The sequence below is a fragment of the Arctopsyche grandis genome, chromosome 8 (assembly GCF_051622035.1).
Source record: "Arctopsyche grandis isolate Sample6627 chromosome 8, ASM5162203v2, whole genome shotgun sequence".
Classification (NCBI taxonomy): domain Eukaryota; kingdom Metazoa; phylum Arthropoda; class Insecta; order Trichoptera; family Hydropsychidae; genus Arctopsyche; species Arctopsyche grandis.
In genome coordinates, this window is record NC_135362.1 from 18,617,983 (window position 1) to 18,640,254 (window position 22,272).

At 31.7% G+C, this 22,272-nt stretch overlaps 1 protein-coding gene across 1 annotated transcript in view; it reads left to right on the forward strand.

Annotated features, from left to right (window-relative positions):
- LOC143915868 (xibalbin-1-like) overlaps window positions 1–22,272 on the forward strand; it is a 32,382-nt gene that overhangs the window by 9,690 nt on the left and 420 nt on the right. The window contains exon 2 of the mRNA XM_077436689.1: window positions 20,308–20,374. Within this exon, the coding sequence (XP_077292815.1) occupies window positions 20,308–20,374 (67 nt within the window). The remainder of the gene's footprint in view (window positions 1–20,307; window positions 20,375–22,272) is intronic.

Consider the following 22,272-nt stretch of genomic DNA (forward strand, 5'->3'; position numbering starts at 1 on the left):
TTCATCTTATATCTATATGTAGGTGCCTATATACTTATGTCCGCATTTATGTTTATTTAAAAATATTCTTATTTTTTTTTAAATTGGAGAGGGAAAGCTAATTTTACAAGAATCGTTTAAATGAAAATCAGAAAAATTGGCTAATTCTGATAAGAAACGATCGACCTCGACAAACCAAGGTCTGGCCTACAACGAGACTCTAGTGGGAAACGAACCCGTGACACCCTGCACGAAATAATACAACACTCACCATTAGACCATGCTGATGGTTCAACTAGATACACGATACGCCAGAGATTGGTTTAATAATCGACAACAGTTCAAAATAGAAATTCAAACGTATTATACATACATACATATGTATGTACACACTAAGTTCAGTACATATATAATATCTCTATTTGCTTTCTGTAAATAAGATTATATTTTACGTATGTCCACCTATTGAGCATTTTTAGTACGCTAAATATATTTTTAAAGAAAATGATTTTTTAAAAAAAAGTTAAAATGTTTAAGCTACAATCATTGAACGAAAAACTTACCACTTGTTGTAATACATAAATACATATTTGTTATGTTACGAGATTTCCCAATACTATTATTTATTCACACGTACACAAATGTGTAAGTCGTTTGAATTTAATTGCATTTTTGCAACAGGTTGTTCGAGCTTGATTTATAGGCTTTGGAAAATTAAATTTTCTATTGATGTATGCGTCTTGTGGAAAGAGTACGGTTTTCACTGGTTTTTCGACCTCCAATAGCTGACAACGTGCTTGTGATAAAATGAAACACGTTCAGCCAATAATGTCGACCACCAAAAACCCCATGAATAATCGATTCTCGTTAAATTGTATTCCAACGGTTGTTTGCATTACTTTTGTAACGGCAGATAACGTTTCAGTTGGAAAAAAAGTATCGCAGGAACGTCGGTCGTAAAACACTTTTCATTCATTTCAATTTCATAGCCGTTTCGTGTAATCAATTTTGAATGTCGAATAATTGGAATCGGAAATTAAAAAAAGAAAGCCAATCCGAAGGATATGAATTAAAATTATATTCAGTGATTTATAAAAATTCGGATATAAGTAATCGAAAAACGAATCGTCTTGAAAAGTTACAGGAATTTATAAATGTATTGCATTCCTTAAAAAGCGTTTTCATTTTAATTCGTGATAATATAATACTTTAGACGAATCCAATTTCAAACCCAAACTGAAGATTTAAAATATTTAACTTCTGTGAAATATTTGTAACATTTATATGCAAATGCATAGACACATCATTGATTTTCTCTCTTCATGTTGCTTCTTTTTCGTACAAGGGGACTACTTTTCAATCGATTTTCATTTAAATACCTACAATATATGTATAGTGCTGAAACGAGTTTCAAGCATTTCTGAAACGCGCGTTCAATTCACACATATATATATATATATATATATATATATATATATATATATATATATATATATATATATATATATATATATATATATATATATGTATATGTAGATAAATTCATACAAATATATGTATGAATTGTACACATTTCAATGCATTAATTATATTTGATACATATATAATATGAATCTTCCCTCTTCTCAGTGATAAATTAAATTTGAAATGCTAATTTAGATAATATTTAAAGAAATCAGCTTCATTTAAATCCAATAGTCTAATTTATGTATATATGTATGTTTTATTTACTTATATGTATATGTATATGAGTATGTATAATAATACGTGCATATGTACATATATGGCAGTTCTTTGGCAAAAATAGTGGTATATGAACGAGTCGAAATTTTATCGAGTTAGATTGAGTTATGTCTTAATTATGAAAGCGAATTAATTTCGAAAATTATTCCGTTTGTTCGTGAATATATAATATCATATTTGAAAGCCATAGAAAACATCTGGCGTGAATTTCACGTTTCACGTAATGAATGCTGTAGCTTTATTAAAAACTTGTTGCACGACACGTTCCGCTCAATAATACTCGGCGAGAATATATGTACATATGTATGTATGTATTTTCACAGAGTAAAAAAAGAACAGTTTATATTGAAGTTATCCTTAATAGAATTGTATAAAATGTTGTTTGAAGAACCAAATTAATTGAATTATTTTTCGAAAAGAAATTTTTTGTAATTTAATAACGAACGATGATGAAATTTTTGTAGAAATACGGACCTACTTAAGGCGGCCATTCGCAAGATTTTTCTTTTTCAAGAAGCGAAAACGAACTCGAACAAACAAGATTATTCTAGTGATCTCACTTCAAAGAATTGAGATGGATAGGACATGTCTGTGAATTTTTAGTGATGTTTCACTTTAAATGTTGATGCAATGTTATTCGTACTGAACGAGTAGCAAAAATATCCAAACTATGTATACATAGTCTTTTTTTCCTATCTAAATCCGTATATTTATCTATAGGATTTATATAGTGAGTGAAGTTGTTCACGTACGTGACGCAGTAAACGATGCGTGGCTGAAATACAAACGTATCTCTAGACTGTATTCCAAATGAAAGGAAGAAAGCCTTCAAGACTTAAGAGAAAATGCTAAAGTTTATGAAATAACAGCGTTATTGAAGTTTGTAATAAATAGTCTTTATGTGAATGGAAAAACGGTACGGCCATTTTGAGCTCGTGTGAATCAATTTTCATATGAAATGTTGTATTAAGAAATTCTCACGTGTCGACTTTTCCTTTAGGCAAACGCGCAAACAAAGATTTCGCGAAGTCATGAAAAATGTCAATCCAATATTTTGTGATGTGTAAAGCTCTTCCGTGTTTAGATAACAACGACCTACTTTTTCTTTTACAATACATCTAGTAATAAATATATATTTTTGAAAATATTCGGCAATTGTTATAAATATTATATATTAACGATACCATTGTACAAGACTACTATCGCAAGGTCACAAATTCAATAGTTTTTGATTTTTTGGCATAAAATACGTACATACATAGAAAATAAGTCTCAACGAATATTGGGCTCTTTTTTTACGAAAATAAGTTATTGATATTCATTAAATATATTATTTTATAAATAAATTAACAAAAAATCAGTTAAGATAGGGCCATTATAATATTCAAGTGGGTATATTATTCTTACTTATAATAATATGGGGGCGAATGTACGAATTATTAAAGGCTGTATTTGAAATTTGATATTTTGATATCAATTTTATGTAGCATTCGCGGAACAGACATTTTGTGAAGAACTCTTACAATATGTTGAATGGTGAAATAATGATATTTGATTTAAATTTCCAGTGTTTAATTAATATTACGGTATTATACGTCATTATTTTGAAAGCAATTATCGATAATAATACCTTTGTAAATTATAATATATTATATGTACACAAAAGAAAAATAATAAAATTAAGCTCATTATAACATATTTTGAGACAGTTGTTGTTTTCATTTGGAGATTCTATAAATATAACTCAAAACAATTCAAATTGATCTGAACACATAATGTGAAATTGTGAAAAAAGTTTAACAAACCAGAATAAAAGAGGGTCTATTGAACCGAAAAGGGGTTGTTCTTAGAAATAAACCTTTTCCGATAAAAATGACTCAATTGAAGTGAAGTATGCTGCGGGTACGGGTGTCGTTGAAAGGGTTGTTCTTTCTGGGTTGATGAATACGGATGTGAAAAAGGATAATCGGTTGATCAGACTACAGAATTCTTGCATTCGATAAAAGCTAATTTTGTTACAGCTTTCATAACATATATGTAGGTGTATCGTACATTCGCTAAGGGTGCACGTGAGTGTGACGTTAACAGTTCATACAAATTGGTTGCAACGTGCGCCCTGGGGCGGCACCTTGCTTTAATGGGGCGTTGTTAGAGATACCGACCCTGCTTTTTAGGGGTGACACACCACTTCGGCCGGATTCCTTTGTCAAGTCAGTTTCACATTGCTTAGGTTGGATAAACACCCGCTTGAAATTCGTGTGACGGAACAAATTGTGAAAATCATTTCACAAAAATTTCAAAAGAATGCTCAGTTCATGAACAAGAGGTATCACTTTTTAATTTGCTCATTTCATAAAGTAAGCAAAACAATTCTTGCATACCTCACGAAATCGCTGACCCTCAGATTAACTATTAACTGGTTTCATAAATAGAATTTTGTCACATTAACGTATCCCCTACAATAATACACTTTATTTTGTAGGAAGTCTTGATTAGTATTTGTTTTTCGAATTTCCTTAGGGAAATATATAAAAATGAAACCATTCTGACGACATTGTGCATTAAGAATGAAAAAAAAATACAAATAGTGTTTAATAAATATATAATGGAAGCATTTTATTTGAAAATGGTTGTAATATATGTAAATTATTAATTGTTTTTATTTACTGATTTATAGCTATATTTATATTTATAGACAGTTATTATTCAACTATGTGGTAAAATTACCCTGAAGTAAAATCATTTGATGTCTCTTATCTGTTCAGTTATATTATTGCGGTTGATGATTAAAATAGAGAGAATGAGAGCTGTTAGCTTAGATAACGGTGCGAATTTCCACAAATGAACCAGAATCCTTGCTTTCATTGCGGAGTCATATACGCCATACGGGATATTATATTTACGACTTTTTTGTAATGTTAGTTTACAATAGTTACGAAAATAGGGACCCTTGATGTTATACTCATTGAAATGGTCTTTTGGATTATATTTAATATGCTATATCAGTATACATTTATACGTAGAAAAAATTAGTACCGGATAATTAATTTTGAAGTCTGTGTGAATAGCTTTAATTAAATTGTATGAGAAAATTACATTTTTTCATCACATATATTTATGTAATTTATATTTTTTTAATAAAATAAATAAACGTGAAAATAATTGTGCAGGGGATTAAGGTCGACATACTCACACGATTCGTCAACGTCAATCCAAATAAAGAAAAGCTGTTTACAACAGTGTCGGTACACTGCGGGCTTTTACTCATTAAATGAAATTTTACGAGTCATTAAGAATTTTTGGCGTAGGCTTTCACAAACCATTGCATTTTTTCCGTTTATCCATTTTGCACGGTTCACCGAATCAATTTTCCAAGTTAAGTGCCATGCTTATTGAGATTTATGATGAATTTTCCTTTTTACCCGACGGCTTTGTACACATTCACGACTAAGAAAAATTACCGTGACAAAAAACATAAACATGGTGAATTTATTATACTTAGAAATAATGCAACAACGAATATATAAAATTTGGCAAATACATATTCAGTATATTTTGTAAATCTTTTATATACATGTTATACATATGTACATATTATTATTTTATTTTATTTATGTACATATATGTATGTACGTACATACATATTTGTACGTATGTATATACTAGGCTTAACAGGTAAACCACGATGCGCCTTCCTGGCCATTACAAACATCGATAAATAATTTATTGAGTAATTTACAGAGCATCATAGGGACATATAATTATAGAACAAATTTTGGTAAATTTGTATTTTTGCAGCATTTTTCTTATAAATCGCCGAATTTTGAGATGCTGAAAAACTTAAAATTTGCGAGATATCTATGAACAAATTTTTCATCATTTTATAAATCAGCTAATTCGAGATGTTGTAAACTCAAATTTTGCAAGATATCGGACAGGGTTGTCAATTTGTCGGAACCGTTTCAATGAAATCAGATAAATTGACAAACTCTTAAAGGAAACGATCGACCATTTACATATCCATGGTCTGACCTGCAGCACAGCCAGGGATTGAACCCATGAACACAAAATTGAAAGCATAACACGCTAGCCATTGATCAATGCTGCTGGCTGATCAATGTACATTCATATGCATAATCTTATACTCATTAAAAATCTTATTATTTGGAACTAACTACCTTTTTTCTGTATTCTAAGTTTTTAATTTTTAATTTTACGACAATGGTGATCATCATGTTTTGCATATTTATTTTGTTATAAATACAATATATTGTTATAAACAATTTATATATATATTGTTATAAATACAATATAAATAAATCAATAATGTTTCAAAAAGAAAAAAAAGCCTGTTTTATAACCATTTGAAAGTTAAGCCTTTTAAATTGGGACAGAGTGGGACTTAATCGATAAAACACGCCTAGTTGAATTAATCTGTCGTTTTAGGATTGCACACATAAAATCTAGAGTGTCATAAAGAATTGTAAAAGGTCGTTAAGAAGAGCTATAAATATTTCGGTCATTATTTTTTTACTGATACGTACGTATATATGTATGTATGAACATAAACGATATCATCGTTATCGCCAGGTGCGTGGAAAAAACCGAGTTGTTTTCCAAAACGATGTTATGAAGGGTGCCTACAAAAATACTTTTAATCAAGTTTATAATGAACTTGAGTCGAGAGCGATCGAAGCCATCGCCCAGGGCATTGCTGAAGAAAATTTGATTCATAACAAGATCACTTTGACGCCGATAAAATATTGCGGATTTCGTTCAGAACAAAGACAATTTTTCGGGTTAGTGTGGGGATGGCAGATATGCGAACCAACAAAATTGGGTAACGTTTTTATTTTATATCTCATATAAATATAACGTGGCTCATAGAAGAGTGGGTTGTTTTATTATTAAATTAAAACTTAATGCAATAAAGATTTAAATACAAAACTCCATATTCGAAGTATAAGTTTAGTCTACGAAATTGAATTAAAAAAAAAATGTTGATATAATAATAAATATGGAGCGAGTGTGTTTTAAAGTAATGCTGTTTTTGATAGAAAGATTTGGTTCTACATATTAACAATTTAACCAAATACGAGGGACCTCGAGTGCCTCACATAAGACTCAACTATGTACATATATACTGGCCGTATTTTCTAGAATTTGTTTCCATATAAAAATTAGCGGTAGCAAATAACCATTTTCTTCCCAAGAGATGTTACATGTTACAACGAAGCAACAACGCTCAGAATCAAATATGCTACAGAAATATATTGCCATCTTGTAGCTATAATGTAATATAAATGTTACATATTATGTACATATAAGCATAATATATGAATGTATGTAATGCAGGTCTAATATTAACTTTGAAGCGAATAAATTTGGTTACTTCATTTACATTGTAATTAATGGAATTTTATTTCGAAATTTTTCATATGTTGCAAAAAATGCGTATATACATACGTACATATATTTACACATCTTTAGGTATGTGAATTCGTCGTTTAACAAACAAAAAACGTTTCGTTCGCGTTCAAAATTCTGCGAAGGGTTGACTTTTAAACGTCTCCCACGCGTGGAATAAAAACGACGCAACGCGCTCTAATAGGTACATACATACATAGATAAACGACAATAATACGAAGGTTAAGTTTTTTTCGAACCGTGCTTTTAGGTCACTCTCACCACACCCCCACAGCTCATTTATCAACTTTCTACAACCACGTCCTTTCGGAGAATTAACGATTTCCATCAAATCGACGGATCTACACTTTATGGGTCGCTTTCGGGGAAAAAGATACTGCGGTCGCGATTTAGCCTCCGCCCACTGTCACCCCTTTGTAGTGCTATTTTAGTATCGATAGACCTATTAAAAGGAAGCACGTACGACCCTATTGATTTCACATCTTTTATGTCGCGATAATACGTGAGACCCACTACGTCAAGCCACTTTGAAATGTGCGGCTAACCCTATTAATATGCTGACCCGAAAATTTCAACGACTCCACGTAACTCTGTACAAATTGACAGTGACAATATAATGTCCAATTTAATATGTCTTTCGAGACAGACTCGTATTTGAGTTCGGTACTGGTTGGTTGGTTGGTAGGTTCTTTTAAAATTTCTTCTCGAGTGTCCTGTAAAGTTTTTCATTATTTACTGTAGTAAGTTCTAGGTGAGGTAAGCTGTTTGATAGAAAAGTTTCATTACTTTCATCCTTTATTGAGAACGGAAGGAAGTTCTGAGCTGAAAGCTGAATGTTAGGTTGCGCGTGCTCGCCATTCAAATACGTCAAGTTCGAAGGACGCAAAATCCAATAAGGAAGTCAATCTGTTGACATCATCAGTGACTGCGTGAATTTGCATATCATCTGAATACATAAAATGTTTACCGATTTATCATTCATGAAAAAAACATGTATAAATTTTACCAGCGTATTATTTTAGGATTCCGCTTTGAAAAATTTCGTCGGAACAAAAATGACACTGAAAATTAAAAATTAAGCTGAAAATTCAACTTTACAATAAAACTCTTTATTTCTATCAAAGACCGAAACTTATGAATAGGAAAGCTTATTTTTTTTCGAGCTCGTTTAATTACAATTGAGGTACGTAAATAAGTCTCAAAAGTGGGACGATGTACTTATGTATATATGTATACAGTATAAACGACTCCGAATCATCAACAGGTTATTAAGGTGGCTCTCAAATTAACCAAAATCCGAAGGAAATTATTGTAGACGTTTTAATAATGCCTCAAAATCGTAATAAAACAAAGGACTGCTTTGTTTGGGAATTACACGATGAAAAATAAATCAGTGCGGTTCTCCAAATATTGTTCTCGTTTAATTTCACAAATATTTGCTATTGATATGAAGTACATATTTCATTGTTTAGTTATGTTTGTATATGTACTGTATTTTAAATGGGAACTGTGTATGTACATTGTACATTGTGCGAGTGTTTTGCGAGTAAACTAATCTCTCCGCATTATAAATACACTGTCACGTGACATTTAATTAATATGCATTTACACATTTAATGTGAACCCTCGTACGTATGTATGTATTATACATATATAGCATACTTTATTAAAGATTTTTATTGATTTTGAATTTATTTTATTACATTAAAAACTTTATGAAAGCACTTATATAAATATTGTATCAAATTAAAAAATAAATGAAATGCTTGTTTAACTTGTGAAGTAATAGAAAATCTCAAATACACACTCAAGATTCTCACAATCTGCTTAATAAAAGGAATATTAATCTTTTAAAATTGTTAGACTTAAAATTGAATTACCTTTAAATTTAATAGCCGAGAAAATTTTAGCTTTTCATTATAATTGGAGGAAGACCAAAATGGTTTTTATTTTACAAAATATTCAAAGTTATTTGTTATTTATCATTTCACCGAATAATCATAATCATAATATTGTCGAAATACTCTCGAATTGCTTTGATTTTGATTTTTAAATGTTTTTTATTATTACGAAATTATGTTCATAATACATCTTATATCTATTTTAATAGCTACTGATCATTTTCTATTTTACAATTTAATTTAATTTGGTTGGTAATCATATTATTATATTATTCTAATGTTAATCTACAGCATAATAGGAAAAATAGCTCAAAAACCTATTTACAATCCTTTGCGAAATACTGTCGAGTAACGTAATATTATTTGAAGGATACAATTAATTTATGTAATCAATTTAATTAATATTGATTTCAGCTATTTTCGGAATTCGCATTATACATATAGCACCCGTCGCGATAAATTGGCAATATTCATTGAGTTTACAATATTATGTACATATGTAGGGATGTTAACAAAACAAGCTATTATGGTGAGCAGAATGGTGCTCGTAAATTTGTTATTGGAATAATTCGCACTGAAACATAAGGTTATCGGGCGGTTTTCTGTCGAAGGAGGCTTGGGATAGGGAACGAAATCTATTGAGTTCAAACTTCAACAAGATTGGGGTAATAAATCATATCGCTGACCGAACCACGACTAGGCAGGTCATTACTCACTTTTTGCCTTTGAGTCCATCGTGTCAAATTATATGCTAGACACTCTATACAGAATTATTTTTTATTGAATCGCTTCAATGCTTCTGTGGATCAATTTAATTTTCGTGAGTATTTCAAATTTCTTCATCCACTGCTGGATGAAGGCCTCTCCAATACGCTTCCACTCGTCTCTGTTTTGCGCAACACTCATCCATCTCATTCCGCACATTTTCCTAATTTCGTTCACCCATCTTCCTTGCGCTCTTCCTTTTACCCTTTTGCATTATCTCGGGTACCATTCAAGCACTTCTTTTGTCCACCTTTCGTCCATCCTCCTAGCTACGTGACCCGCCCATTGCCATTTCAATCTCTTCACTCTATCCACTATGTCCACTACTCTTTTCATACTTCTCACCCACGTATTCCGCTTTCTGTCTTTCCTCGTTATGCCAAGCATACAGCGTTCCATGCTTTTTTTGATTTAAAAACAGTATTGCCAGAGTGGCATTTTTGATTTAAAAACAGTATTCATCCGTCCAAATGCACTCCATCCTAATTTCATACGTATGTTTATCTCTTCATCTTTACTACCAGTCATGTCAATTATTTGACCTAAATATAAATAATTATTTACTACTTCTACTGGTTTATAATCTAATGGGATGCTATCAGGCATGCAATAACTATTGAACATTAGTTTGGTCTTATCTACGCTAATTTTTAATCCTACTTTTCTACTTTCCCTGTCCAGCTGTGTTAGTCTATTAAGTAGGTCAGCTGAATCACGAGCTATTAAAACTATATCGTCTGCGAACCGAAGGTGACTCAAGAAGCGACCGTTGATGCTTACTCCGGCTGTGTCCCAATCCAAGTTCCTGAAAACTCCTTCAAGCACCGCATTGAATAACTTGGGCGAGATTGTATCTCCTTGTCTTACTCCTTTTCCTATGCTAAATCTATCTGTACCTGAAAAAATTTTAACCGAAGCTGTGGCATTCTTATATATTGTAGCTAACAGCCCCACATAGGGTTCCGGCACTCCCTGTGTTTGTAGACCGTTAAGTACTGCATTATGGCTAACTGTATCGAAGGTTTTCTGATAATCGACGAAACCTAGTCACAATGGCCGTTGATATTCGTTGGCGCGTTCGATTAGTTCGCCAACTACTTGGAGGTGGTCCATTGTGCTGAAATTTGCCCTAAATCCTGCCTGTTCTATAGGTTGGTTCTCGTCGAGGATATTCTTCAGCCTTTCTGTAATAACCTTCGTGAAGAGCTTGTAGACCGCTGAAAGTAAACTAATGGGTCGGTAGTTCTTGATATCGCTTTTATCACCTTTTTTGTGTATCAAGATGATAGTTGCGTTATTCCATCCTTCTGGTATAGCTTGGTTCTGGATGCATTTGCTGAAAAGCCTAGCTAAGATATTATTTAGGGGGGAGCCGCCACATTTTAGTAAGTCAATGGGAATATTATCTTCCCCTGGGGTTTTACCGTTCTTTGCAGTATTTAGCGCGGCCTCTACTTCGCTAGGCAATACTGCAGGAACCCTTTGCCGTGTGTCGATTCCGGAGCGGGAAATTGACCTTTGTTGTTCTCGTATAGTTTTGCATAGAACGTGTAAACTCTGTCTATGATCTTTTCTCTATTCCTAATTATTACTCCGCTCTCTTAATATTTCGTTCTTAGACATATTCTATACCTATATGTATATGTAATTCTAAGAATTTTTCTATAATTTTTACTTTTTTGTTGTGCGCATTAATTTACACAATATATTATACATATGTTTTCATTTTATATAATACATTATATGTATATACATACATATTTATATTATTACATAAGTTCGTATTCTAGGATAGTTTTTTCTGTCTGTATCCGTTTTTGTAGCGCGTCCTCTAAAGGCGACCTTTCTCATCTTTGTCTCCTTAGCATAAACACATATTTGCTCGGTAGCCAGTAACTATGGCAACCGGAATAGCGCTAAGACTACTCCCACTTTTCACCGGATACGGAAGCTGGAAGGATACAACCTGCCGTGGTATTAGTTTTCCAACCTCGTATACTCACGTCGTTAATTTTCCGTAGCGAAAACGTATAAATTTAAACGTATCAACGGACGTGGAAATATCATACCGAATAAAAATGCATTTATATGGGGTTGGAGAAGAATGACGTCGTATGTTGAAAAGCGAAGTGATTTTCCAGCGTTGAATGGATTCAATAGTTTGCAAGTGACATAAAGGAAATGCCACAGAAAGGCCGATACAGCTTCTCATGTATGTATGTAACAAGTCTTTGAATGGAGTTGCTGTAGAGGTGAAGAACGTTATTATTAACCCATTCGTTATGAGCGTCTAAAAGTGTACATTTGTGTACGTGTACTCGTTTACTGACATATACTTTGACTTTTACTTTATTTATGCTTTACATAATAAAATATAATTTTGTCGGGATTTACGCCCTTCATTCATTTTGTGAATTTTATTTTTTCCGGAGCGTCAAAGGAAATTTCGATGCGAAAGCCACCCTATACGAAAATTCAATTATTCCCGTGTCACATAGCTACCGAATCACTTCAAAGTATATTATATAAATATGGATTGTAATACATGGCCAAGTTTCGCGTAGTGAATTGCATGGATAGGATAAAAAAAGATTGACGTAAACATGAGACGCATCAAAAAGCATCGCACCACAAAGAAGAGAACGACATGAATACGTCTGATTACTAAAAAAGTTCTACCTACAGACAACAAGTCACAATTTCAGTATGAATTTAAATTCACAGATTTTATTTTCTTTCAGGAAAAGTGGACTCGGGAAATATTGTTGCTATAAATTAATTTCAATGTTTACTTCGAACCAGAAATGGATTAGACTGTATTTTATTTATTTTTTTATGGGATCGTCTTTCTACATCTGTAGGGAATTCGTGTTGGGACTTTTCCTTTGAATCAACCCAATGGCAATTCTGTACGATTGCAATAAAATTACACTCACCATTATTGCACTAACGTACATATGTATGTACATACATATGTACATATGTGGGATTTGTCTGAATTTATTCTGTATAAATTTAAATATTTTTTAATAACACGAATATAGCATTGGAGATGCTATTCGTATCTGAGTAGGATCGTGTTTACGTTACGTACATAGATGTAAAACTAAAAAAAGAATTTGCGAACAATGAATTTTTATCTGATAATTTGAAGCCACCATTGTTTTCCGAGAAAGGCTTTGTACTTAACCGACAACGATGGAAACGATATAGGTTAACCCCTTTTATCTTTAAATGATATACTTATTATATATACATTCATACATACATACATACTTAATATACAGGGTGTTTGGTAGCTCGATACAAAGCCTTGAAGGGTTGATAGCTTACATAATTTACAACATTTTGAGCCACACATACTTCAGTCCAAAGTCTTACTGCTTTTTTTTAATTTCATTTTTAAAGATTTTTAGTAAAAACACCAAAATCTCAGAGTTAATTGCTAATACTGCCCAAGTTAAAAGAGATATGTTAGTCAGGGGTGAGAAATGTTCGAAAATGTTCGTTTACCATGCATACATATGAAAAACGGTTAGTATATATGTATATATCAGTGGCGTGCGGTAAAACTCTCTTTCCCCCGTCGTACATCCTCATTTAATTTGCGCGAGCAGGATACAACAGGAACAAGAGGAGCAGGCTTTTCCTCCCGTATCCTGCGCGCGCACATTAAATAAGGCTGTATGACAAAAAGAGAGATAATTTCACCGCATGCCACTGATATATATATATATATATATATATATATATATATATATATATATATATATATATATATATATATATATATATATATATATATATATATATATATATATATATATATATATATATATATACGACTTAAGATCTTCGACTTAAGATCTTTCGATTTTCGATCTTTGCCTTCAGATATTTGCTTTTTCGACCTTTTCACTTTCGGTGCCGTGAGGTAGACCCCATGCATATTCAAGGTACGTATAGAATATGTAGACATGATGGGCTGAACGTTTCTATACAAATATGTATATATGTATGTACATATTAGAGATGACTTCAAATTGAATTTGCTCTAGCACGTCTACTGATTAATCGTTTTCTCATCAGTATCTACTCAACTAATATTACGAATATATGCGAAAATATTGCGAATTTTACGTCACGTACACGTATGTACATATGTGCGTGAAATATTCTAGAAATAGCGTAAAAAAGTAAATGTATAATATTATTTTTTTTTTTATATTTTCCTATTTCGTCATCTTGGACGCTTATAAATAATTTGAAATATTTATCTATTATGAGTCAAAAAATATGTCTCATTTTATAATAATAAAATAATCCATTATACATAAAATTGAAAGATTTTTATAGTGGTTTCGGTATTTTGTTTCAAATCCGCGCAGGATTGCAATTCGCAGGGTTGGCAATTTGCAAACCAAAGGATAATTGAGTGAAACCAACAAAAGGATCTTCTTAAAGACAGGTTCTCTTTGAAGAGGACACGTTACTTCGATTAGCGAATCCTAAGTAAACGGATGAATTGAACAAGGCCTGTTAATTAATTTACCTGGTTGGGTTTTACCAGTGTTCATTCCTTTAACGAGCATTCACCGCAAACTGAAATACAATATGCCGCCTGTATTTAAAAGGATTTAAATTATTTTTATCTCCAAATAATATGCCACTGGAGATATCTCATTGCTTATTTGCTCTTTGAAAGTTGCGTAACTCCGAGGACGTCATAACTTTTTCGTTACCTTTGATACGAATTTCTAAGAATGAATATCCAAAGGCATCAAATAATGAAAATTGTTTTGAATACGTTAATATAATATGAATCGCATTTGAATGAACTGGGAACGAGTAAGTGGTTCATTAAAGGTACCTCAGACATTTACAGTCTGATAACTTATTTTCAGAAATTTTTTGATGCGATCGTGCTTGTATTTCAAAGCACAGCATTTAAAACCGAGATTTAAATACAGAATTAAAACGGCCAGCTCCCATAGGTCTCACTAATTACGTCCAGTAAATTATTCCTTGCGTTTTAAATCGTTTTTGGTATGTGGGGGATGAGGTAACGTATGAATATTATTCATAACATGACTACTGAAACTTTAACACCGCAAATATTAATGCTTCGAACTACAACTCCATATATTATACACGTACTTGCATATAATTCAGAATTCTTAAGAGGGCTGTACACCCGAAACCTTAATTTTGTTACCGTTCCTTTCTTCGATATATATATTGAGTGAATGCGACAGTTGCGCTTCAACCAGATAAAACGTATTTTAAATTAACAAAATCGAGGTTTCGTATTCTCCTATTTTCTCCTCCGAAACTGAACCAATATTTAAAAAATTTTATCATCGGTATGAGAAAGATATTTTCTGTGCAAATATGAGCGTATTTTTTTTTAAATCGACCGTTAAATAACCACGCTGGACTCTTTTCGTGGGTGTAAATAAGAGGCGATTTTATTGATGTTTGGCGGCTCTTAGCTCCTATAAAAAATAACTAATCAAAAAATTAAAACAATAGATACAACTCAATGGTGGACATCCATAGCATATTAAAAAATAATTTCTCTAGTGCCATAATTGAGGTAGGGAGAAGTCTAATACGTTTGTATAGACAAGGCGCTGGTGTCCAGCCCTCTTAACATACATTTGTATTTAAAACCAACATTATTCTAATTTTATTGATTTACTAGTTATTTAAATATAATATAAACCGGTATTTGTAATATAAACCGCTTAAACATGACTAATCTAAGAGTTAAAATTTTATTAAATTTATTTGAATAGTTTTATTTTATTTAAATATATTTGAGTATACATTTGCTTTTTTTATTATATTTAACGTCACAAATTCTACGAACCAACGATAGTTACATAGTTACATATGTACAAAGAAAGTCTCTTTCGAAATTACATATTAGATTTAAACATACATATACAATGTACATATTCCAATATATTGCGGGGTAAAAACTACTACCAATTTTGACAAGGAAATGGATTCTTTATGTATGCATATATTCACTAGCCATGATAGGTAGAGAAAACTAGAGAAAATTGAATTATTTTAATGGTGGAAGCTGGTGTGGAATTAAATCGACGCCTGCGGACACATCAGTGTCCCGTCCGAATCCCGGTAATACCCGTAATGCCGACCGAATCCCACGGCACGTAACCGTAACGACATTTTGTTCTTTGGTAGGAATGTCATTGTCCAACGTATAATTTAGAATTATTTATCACGAGGTTTGCATTTGACGTCGTATCCACCCACTCGCACTACATTACGAACGGACGTTATCGTTTCACGTGGAAAATGTCAAAAGTTCAATTAACAAAATACATACATACGTAGATGAAAGATATACGAGTGGAATACTTGCGTTTTGTATCGTACATACATATATTGCATTATATATTATTGAGAACTGTAATAGGGTTTTCAAATTTTTTTTTGATATATTTTTTGTTGCAAAATAGTGTCATATCCACAAATAAAAAAATAATTCGTACATATATAAATATTTGTACATATATAAAAATATGTACTATATTTTATTTTATTACTAGTGTATTTGTAATATAAACCGTTTAAAAATGGCTTATCTAATAGTAAGCATTTTATTAAATTTATTTGATTTTTATTTTATTTAAATTTATTTCAATATTTATTTGTTTTTTTATTAAATTTAATGTCACGGATTCTACGAATCAAAGATAGTTACATACATACGTATGTATATACAAAATCTCTTTCGAAAGTATATATTAGATTATATCGGGCTCGAGCTTGGGTTCGATCTCTATCGAAAAGTATGTATCTGGAGTGTTTGTGCAGTGTTGCTGGTTAGACTGGGATATTTGTGCTCCAAGTCTAACGTTTCCTTTCAGAGCTTGCCAATTTATCTGATTTCATTGTTAAAACGGTTCCTTATCGATTTGAAAACCAGTCTACCAGTGGCGTATATTGGGTGTGTGCTAGGTGTGCGGCGCACACCCGTGAAAACCAAAGACCACATAAAGTAGTATTTTAATACAAAATAATGTGTTGTTGTATAAACAGGCATTGATGTGTATGGTGTATTTACCGCGTGCGCTAAATGTATGGTGTATGGTGTGGTGTGCAGTCTGCAGCGTGTTGTGTGATGTGTGTATGTAGTTTGTGCGCCGCGACGAGAGAATACCTATGCCGTGCAGCAAATTGGTGGGTTTGGTTGAAGTGTGCAGGCGGATATTCGCTTGTATAGGTTTGTTCGCGATATTAAGACGTACGGTGTGCTACGACTTCAGAGCACCGCGCACCGCACCGCACCGCACCACTCGGCAATTGACCGAATGCGATGCGACACGTGGTCTCGTACTTTTTCGCACATTCGTATTTTTATGGTCATTCGTATCTCAGTCATACCTCTAATAACTAATAATGGCTAACAGTGTTCAAGACATTTTAACTATTCCGTTTTCAAATAGAAGTTTTGAGATAAAATTAAAAATAATTAAAGATGGGAAACCGTGTCCGTCTCTTCCAAATTTATCCAGTTTGCATAAAGAAAAAACAAAAGTTTACACTAGACATTTTTGCGTTTCAAATTATAAAAAATTCGAATGGATTACAGGCTGTGAAATTCGATCCAAACTTTTCTGCTGGCCATGTTTATTGTTCTCCAAATATATTAATGTGTGGAACAAAGAAGGATTTGCTGATCTCAACCATTTGACAGCAGCACTGAAGAAACACGAAGGATCGCAGGCACACGTTCAATCATTTCTTTCCATACAAATGTTTGGCAAACAACGAATCGACGTATTAATTGACAGTCAACGTAAAGCCGAAATAAGTCGACATAATGAACAAGTAAATAAAAATAGAGATGTTTTAAAACGAATTATTAACGCAATAATCTATCTAGGAAAACAAGAACTGTCCCTGCGAGGTCACGACGAGTCATGTAATTCCGTAAACAAAGGCAATTACATTGAATATCTAAATGCTCTTCGAGAATATGATTCTGTTTTAGATACTCATTTAAATACTGCTACTACCTTTCGTGGTACTTCTCCAAGTATACAAAATGACATAATCGAAGCAATCGCTCATGTTATTAAAGTTCATATAAAAAATGAAGTAGAGTCAGCAAGTTTTGTTGCTATTATTCTCGATGAAACTTCAGATATAATGACAAAATCACAGCTCTCAACAGTTTTACGTTTTGTATGTAATGGCAATGTACATGAACGGTTTATTAGTTTTACAGACGTTAGTGCTGATAAAACATCTAATGGTCTATTCCGTCACGTGGTGAACATACATAGTTGAAGAATTTAAAATTCAAGACAAATTGGTTGGACAGACTTATGATGGAGCAAGTGTAATGAGTGGACACGTAAATGGTTTGCAATCCAAAGTCCTCAATGCTTATCCTTTTGCTCTTTTTACACACTGTTATGCTCATGTATTGAATTTAGTATTGCAGCAAGGTCTTTCTGATATTAAAGAAAGTAAATCATTTTTTCAAACTTTAAATGGATTGTCTACATACTTTTCAAAATCTTCCAAAAGAGTATTCACCCACAAGGTGGAATTTTACATCTCGTTTAAGTAGCACAGTACAACAATACAGAAGTCAATTTACAGATTTTTTTCGACATGTTATAGAAAATTGTGAATTATGGGACACAGATACTGTTATAAAAGCACGAGGGTTTTTAGGCTTTTTAGAGGATTTTCAAACAATTAAACTTCTTCAATTTTTTTCAAAACTGTTTGGAATAACTGATGTTTTGTATAACATTCTTCAATCTAAATCTTCGGACGTTTTATATTGTTGTAAAAAAATTAATGATGTTTTGCAGCAACTGAAATACGAAAGGGATAATAATTTTGAAATGTTATGGAATAATTATTTAAATGAAAAAAATGATGATCATGATCGTAGGCCACAAAGATTAAAAAATTATTCAGAAGTAGAAGATAAAACTTCATTTCGTCAATTATATTTCAAAATAGTTGATAGCATAATCGCATATTCTTACTTTCCAAATTAGAATATTTTCACCTTCTTTGTAATGATAAATATGACGAATATAAAGAAAATTTTCCAAATGTTTTAATTAATAAATTAAAAGATTTTTATGGATCACTGTTTGATTATATTCGATTGAAAAACGAACTCATTGTGCTATATTCCAGCTCTGAATTTTCAGAGAAACCTGTTCATGAATTAATACAATTCATGACAAAAAATAACCTCGAATCTGGTTTTAAAGAGGTGTTTAAGCTGGGAGAATTAATATTAACGATACCAAGCAGTACAGCTTCAGCAGAACGTTCTTTTTCGGCGCTGAAAAGAATAAAAACTTGCTATAGAGGTACGCAAGGTCAAGATAGATTATGTGGCCTTAGCTTAATTTCAATAGAAAAAAAGTTATTGGTGGAATTAAAACAGAAAGACACATTCTATGCAGACGTGATTGAAAAGTTTATGTCTCAGAAACGTCGCATTGAACTTATGTATAAATAACTAATAAATTAAACATTTTTGTAATGCAAAACGAGTATTTTTTTTTAATTGCTAATTTTATACCCTATGCCCTACGGCATACACAGCACACCCGGTATTAACACCCACCGTCCGCCACTGCAGTCTACCTACCATTTGTCACCAGGTCAGGGTTTTTGTTTACATCGGCTGGCCAGAATGTAGGTTCTCCTGTTGACAGTGTTTGCATAGAATTCATATCAATGCTATTTTTCAGTTGTCTGCCTTTTGGTAGTGTAATTCTGGAGCCCCAATGAGTGTTTTTTGCGTTCCAGTCTCCTCCTATGATAAATCTATGTTTTAAATAAGTTTTAAATAAGTCATTGTACATTTCTGTAGTTATTTTGTGTCTTGGTGGGCAGTAAATTGCTGTGATAGTTAATGGTCCTCTCCAGTCCAGCACATTTATTGATGTTGCCTGGATATGTTCAGTTTTATACCACTATTTGAATACACATAATTTTAATTTAATTTATGATCTATGACTTATATACATATGTACAAGTTTGAAACCATGGACGTCACTTTAGGGAAATCTTTAATCTGATCAATTGTTTTTTTTTCAAAAGAAAAAGTATAAAAAGTATCCCTGGAGATGGATAAACGTGTACACATATGTAAATAGCTTCCCATTTTGAAAAATGCTGCATTGAGGAAAAAGATGTATGATTGTGAAATATTTTCAATTAAAATTGCGTCGATGTTTTGTATAAAACACTATCACGGCAATTTATGCTAATAAATTACTACGAGCGTGTTAACAACCTTTCAGGGCGCGTTTATTACGTAGGTACATTATTTTACACGTCGTTGATCGTATCACACTTACACATATAATATACATATGTATGTAAATAAATATATATGTACCTAATGCCACGTCGTATGATTTTGTTGTTTTCTCGAATATCCATTACAAAGATATTTTTTAATTTGTTTCAGACGATGGAGTTGAACCCGATGACTATTCGGAAAATGCAATCGAACAACTTCTACAAAACGCCCAAAAGTGAGTATATCACAAATATTTCACGAAATCATTTGAATCGCTAAGCTTATTTATTTTACGTAGTACATATATATATATATATATATATATATATATATATATATATATATATATATATATATATATATATATATATATATATATATATATATATATATATATATATATATATATATATATATATATATATATATATATATATATATATATATATATATATATATATATATATATATATATATATATATATACCTTAGTACATATATATAATACCTTAGTGAATTTGAATGCGTTAATATTTTTTACATATCAAAGAGTAAAAATTTTACAAGAAGGGTTCGCCGAGAAAAGGATTTTTGAATTTGTAATGTACATAAATTACTGCTTAAAAGAAAGGAGCAATAAAAATAAGGAAACACCACTAAAAACCCAAAAGAATATATAATAACAAAATTGCAAATCTAAATTCTTAATTCGGATGATGATAACGATTGTATTTTTTAATGCAAAATATACAAGGCTGATTCTACATATATAATTTGCTCGGGTCCGTATATTGTTTGTGGTGCGAATCATGTTGTGGAAAATATTCTTTTCCACAAGGCTCAACCATAGAAATGAAATCCATCGAGCCGAAATAATTCTCTAGAGAAATTTGTTTCAGGACTAGATTTTCACAAACGTTTATAAGCAAAACGTACAGTATTATATAATATGTATGTATATCTATCGTTAAATATTAAGTTTTATACACACAAAAACATAATAATACGAAATATTATACCGCTTAGAAATTTTCACGAAAAGAGTGTAAATACAACTATGTATGTATATAGATGATACTGAAATAGTTAATAGCTCAGAAGGCTTTCAAGCTAACTAGTTAATCAGAAGTTAGCATCCGAACAAATTGGCGAGGGAACGTCCTGTCGTGTAATTTTCACGGTAGATTCAACAAACGCGAGCGCTTAATGAAGGTTTGCTCCATAGATCGATGAAGCAAAAAATTACAATAAAGAATATTTGAAATAACCCAAATTTTTCATCTGATCGATGTTGGTAATTTTTATTAAAAAAGTGAAACGTGATGAATCTGTTTCGAATATGTTTTCAAGTAATTTAATATTGTGGTGCATATCATATACTCGGACTTTTTGCCTTTTCTGTTCCGTTGAATCTTATCTTTATTTCCATCTAGATTTTTCTTTTAACACAAACATATGTATGTGCATATTTATTTATGTACCTCAGAAGAAAAAAAGCTTACTTATTCTTAAAATTTGTAAATTAAGAAATCTTGAATGATTGATTTAGAGTATACAATTCGAAAAAAATTCAATACAAAAATATACAATTTGTAAAAATAATATTTTTACAAATTGTATATTTTTTATAGAGACTAGTTTCAGCACCGGGATTCACGGTACCAAAAAATGTCGGGATCCCGGGACCCTGGGATTGGATGCCTTAATAAATACATACATAACATACATACATATGTATGTATATAAAACACATTTCTAATTTTGTTTTTTGGTATGTTGAAGGGATTTTATAAACACATTTGTAATGTGTACATTCGAATTATATCATATATAATTCAATTGATTCATTAAAAAAGTTTTTTTACTTTTGCGTGTAGCACGCGACTAGGAAACGTCTTTTTTTCCTATTTCCCCAAAAAGGTTTTTTCCATAATACGATTTGTGGTCACAGTAATCCTTTAGAAGAGATTTCTAGAGCCTTTTTAGAAAGCCATAATGTCTTGCTAAGCTTACTTGATTTGCGTTGATTAAAATAGCGTAAAACACGATATTTTCCAAGATACACAAATAAATTAAAGCTTAGTACACGTATTTAAAGATCACTTGAGAAATTTGCTCAAATGGAAAAAATAC